Source organism: Mobula hypostoma, chromosome 28, assembly GCF_963921235.1.
Source record: "Mobula hypostoma chromosome 28, sMobHyp1.1, whole genome shotgun sequence".
Lineage (NCBI taxonomy): Eukaryota > Metazoa > Chordata > Chondrichthyes > Myliobatiformes > Myliobatidae > Mobula > Mobula hypostoma.
Window position 1 is genome coordinate 23,533,720 of NC_086124.1, and position 3,597 is coordinate 23,537,316.

The window sequence follows — 3,597 nt, forward strand, 5'->3', positions numbered from 1 at the left end:
GACCTGATGGAATTTTGGTAGGTTATGAAAGGCACAGACCATCAGTATATTTTACCCAAGGTTGAAATGTCTAACACCAAAGGCCATGTATTTAAGAGGAGACTGCGTAATTACAAGGGAGATGCGAGGGGCAAGTAGTTTACACAGAGAGTGGTGCATGCTTGGTGTGCACTGACTGAGATGATGGTAAAGACAGATAGCTTGGAGACTTTTAAGGGGTGTTTATGACGGCGAAATGAGCTAATTGGAAGGCTATCGACATTGGGTATTCAGAGGGGATTAGATTAACTGGCCATTAATTTACTAATTTAGTTGATCCGACAATAGTAGGCCGAATGTCCTGTCCCTGAGCTGTACTGTTCATCGCTCCATGTTCTAAGAGATTGGAATAAGTGTGCAGGAAAGCCTCCAGTGCTGACCATATTTGCAGCCGACTGTCCACTGTGTCTGTGGTCAGGAGATATTGGTCGGCTGAGGCCCACGAGGTATTGTATCAGAGATTCGTATTTGAGGTGGGATTGCGGTTCTCCGTCTCACCCTTTGGCTCATGCTCGGTGAAGGCCAGCTGGAGCGAGGCAAACAGGGAGCGCCTGAGGACCTGACGGAAGTCGCTGCCGGCGAAGACGTAGATAAGAGGGTTGAGGGCGCTGTTGAATGAGGCCAGGGCCTCAGTGAGTATGTACCAGTCAAAATGATGCAATATGGAGTCGTTTGATATGAGGGCGAAGAGAGCGTTGGGGAGCCAGCAGATCATAAAGGCGGCGACTGCGGTCACGATCAGGCGTATGGGCTTCCTGGTCTCAGCGAACCTGGCCCCTTGCAGCCTCCAGCCAACGAAGGAGTAGCAAATGATAATAATTACAAGGGGCGGGAGGGCGAAGGTGAAGGCGACCAAAAATAGCTTGGAATAATACCGAGAGAGGAATACAAGCATAAAGATGACGAGGGCTATGACCCAGACCACGAAGCAGGTCACACGAACCCATGCGAGGCTCACATGTTGCTGGAACCAGATGGGCCGTGTAATAGCCAGGCAGCGGTAGGTGCTGATCAGGCATAACAGATATAGGCTGGCAAAAGCGACTAGGAACATAGTGGGTAATACTAGCAGCCAGAAATAAAAGCATTCAAGCTGGAGAATGATGTGTAAGGGGAGACACAGGCAATATATCAGGTCAGCCACAGCCAGGTTCAGGAAGCACACATTCGGGACTTTACTTTTCATTTTGATGCCCGTCACCCAGATGACTGCGCCGTTGCCCGGGACTCCCAGTAGGACGGTAACGATGAGGATGACCATTGTCATGACGGAAGGTGCTCCCCACTCCATTCTGAATCTACCGGCCGCGGAATTGTTGGGGCAGAAATTCCCAGTGAACGTCGAATTGGACACTCTTTCAGAGAGCGACATTGTCTGGTCTGGTGGTGGAAAAATTGTGGAAGTTAGAGGGTTGAATAATTGAGCGAAGAGGTATTGAGGAGGGAAAGAGAGAACGAAGAAGGAAGGTAGCCACACGGAACAGAAACAGCACACGTAATATGGCATTGAAGGCGGAGTAAGTCTGCTGCCGCGCAGAGACCACAATCTGCTTTCATTACTTGCCGCTGGACCCCGACCACCCAGAACCGTCAAACCCCGTGTGAGTTTGCTCCGGGTACTCCGGTTTCTCCACGTTTCACAGACATACTAGTTATGAGGTTATTTGATCATTGTAAAATATCCTGTGATAAGGCTGCAATTAAATAGGTTGGTTGCTGGGCGGCGCGGGCTATATTGCAGAAAGGGCTGCTCCACGTGTGTCTCTAAGTACAGTTTGTGCCTCAGACATTTTGCAGAGTACTGTAGAATGGCTTTCTAAAGTGCTCATAAGCTCCCTTCTAAAAGGACGGCTCTGTATTCTGAGGCTGTGTCGTCTAGTCTTAGCCTACTTCACCATAGGAAACAGCTATTCCACATCCACTCTTTCGAGGCCTTTTAACATTGGACAGGATTCTATGAATCCACCCTCACCCCCCTCCGCACCAATTCTTCTGAATTTCAGTGAGTAGAAGTGGGTTCCTCATATGACAAACCTTTCAACCCCAGAAACTCGAGACGCCAGTAGGTTAATTGATCACATGACAGTAATTGGGCGGCACGGTCTCGTCCGGTCGGAAGGGCTGATTACCGTATTTTATCTCTAAATCTAACTAAAAATTAAAATAAACCTTAAAATAGCCTAGCCTTTATATTCGTTTAAGTCTCCGCTCAAGATAAGTATAAGCCTTACCCTCAATGTTGCTCCTACAATGGAAAAGCGATTCTAACTGTCTGCACCATCTCTGTAGCTAGTATCTTAATTTCTTTTGTTAGGCCATCCGTAAGCTGCTTTCGGCCGCATGGAAAACAAGCCCAGGCTTTCTAACCTCTGAAGTTCTCCTCATTGAACTGCATATTGACAATCCCACTGCCCTGGCTTCATTGCCTAACAGAATATACACTCCTGAATAACCTCCCGAAAGTAGTAAAGCAGGGTTCCTTCCACAACGCCGCCACGCTGATGATCCCTGATTAGCCACCACATTTTCAAATTAATATAAAACCCGTGGAAATGCATCTCACCTATCCCTGGAATCTCCGGCTCCGTCCCGGTCCTCAGCAGTTTTGTATACTTGTACTCAGACGTTAAGTTCTCCTGAGCGCACGAAAGTAATCTTGAACAGAACTTGCACAGAGACGGACGGTGGGATTCCCTAAGTGCTCGAGGTAGATCGAGGAGTTGTGTCTTCAGCTGAATTTGGATGCGGATTTAGTAAAGGTGGGGCCTTGGTTCCGAATGAGCGAAGAGATGAGTTCGTCCACCTCGGTAGAGACTCTTTGGGTTTGAAGATCCAAGAAGCTCAATATAAGGAAGTTGAGCTGTTGAAATCATGAGATAATACTTTACTCAGAAAGCACAGAGGAAAAAAACATTTCCTTTTATTTTTGAGAAGTAAAGTAGATAAAGCGGTCACGTGGTAAATTTCTGAAATTAACCCCATAAGGTCAGGTGACTTATCTACCTTCAGACCTTTTGATTCCCCAGAACTTTCGCTCAAGGAATAGTGAATTCACACACTTCATGCTGGTATCTTCCACAGTGAACACTGATGGAAAATACCTATTCAGGTGGTCCGCCATTTGCGTGTCCGCCTTTAGTACCTCTCCAGCATCTTTTTACAGCCGTCCAAAATCTCTGGGTTTGAAGTTCCAAGAAGCTCAATATGAAGAATTTCAGGTGTTGACATCATGAGATAATACTTTACTCAGAGAGGAGTGAGGAATAAAACATTCCATTTATTAGAGGCCTCGGGATTTATTTCTGCCGGACATTGTGCGATGGGACAGTGCAGAGTTTCTTTTTGTGATTACTGCATCTTTTCCAGGTGACTGATCAATCCCAGACCTACGATTTACCCAGGAACTTTCTCTCCAGGAATAGTGAATTCACACCCATCATGCTCGTGTCTTCCACAGTGAGCAGAGATGCAAAGTACTTATTCAGATCATCTACCAATTCCGTGTCCCCCATTACTAACTCAACAGCACTTATTTACAGAGGCCCAATATCCATTCTT

At 46.7% G+C, this 3,597-nt stretch overlaps 1 protein-coding gene across 1 annotated transcript; it reads right to left on the bottom strand.

The window, feature by feature from the left end:
- Positions 1-493: 493 nt before the first annotated feature.
- LOC134338952 (C3a anaphylatoxin chemotactic receptor-like) lies at positions 494-1,411 on the bottom strand. Its single transcript, XM_063035174.1, has one exon. It carries the CDS (start codon positions 1,409-1,411, stop codon positions 494-496), a length of 918 nt encoding a protein of 305 aa, XP_062891244.1.
- Positions 1,412-3,597: the final 2,186 nt, after the last annotated feature.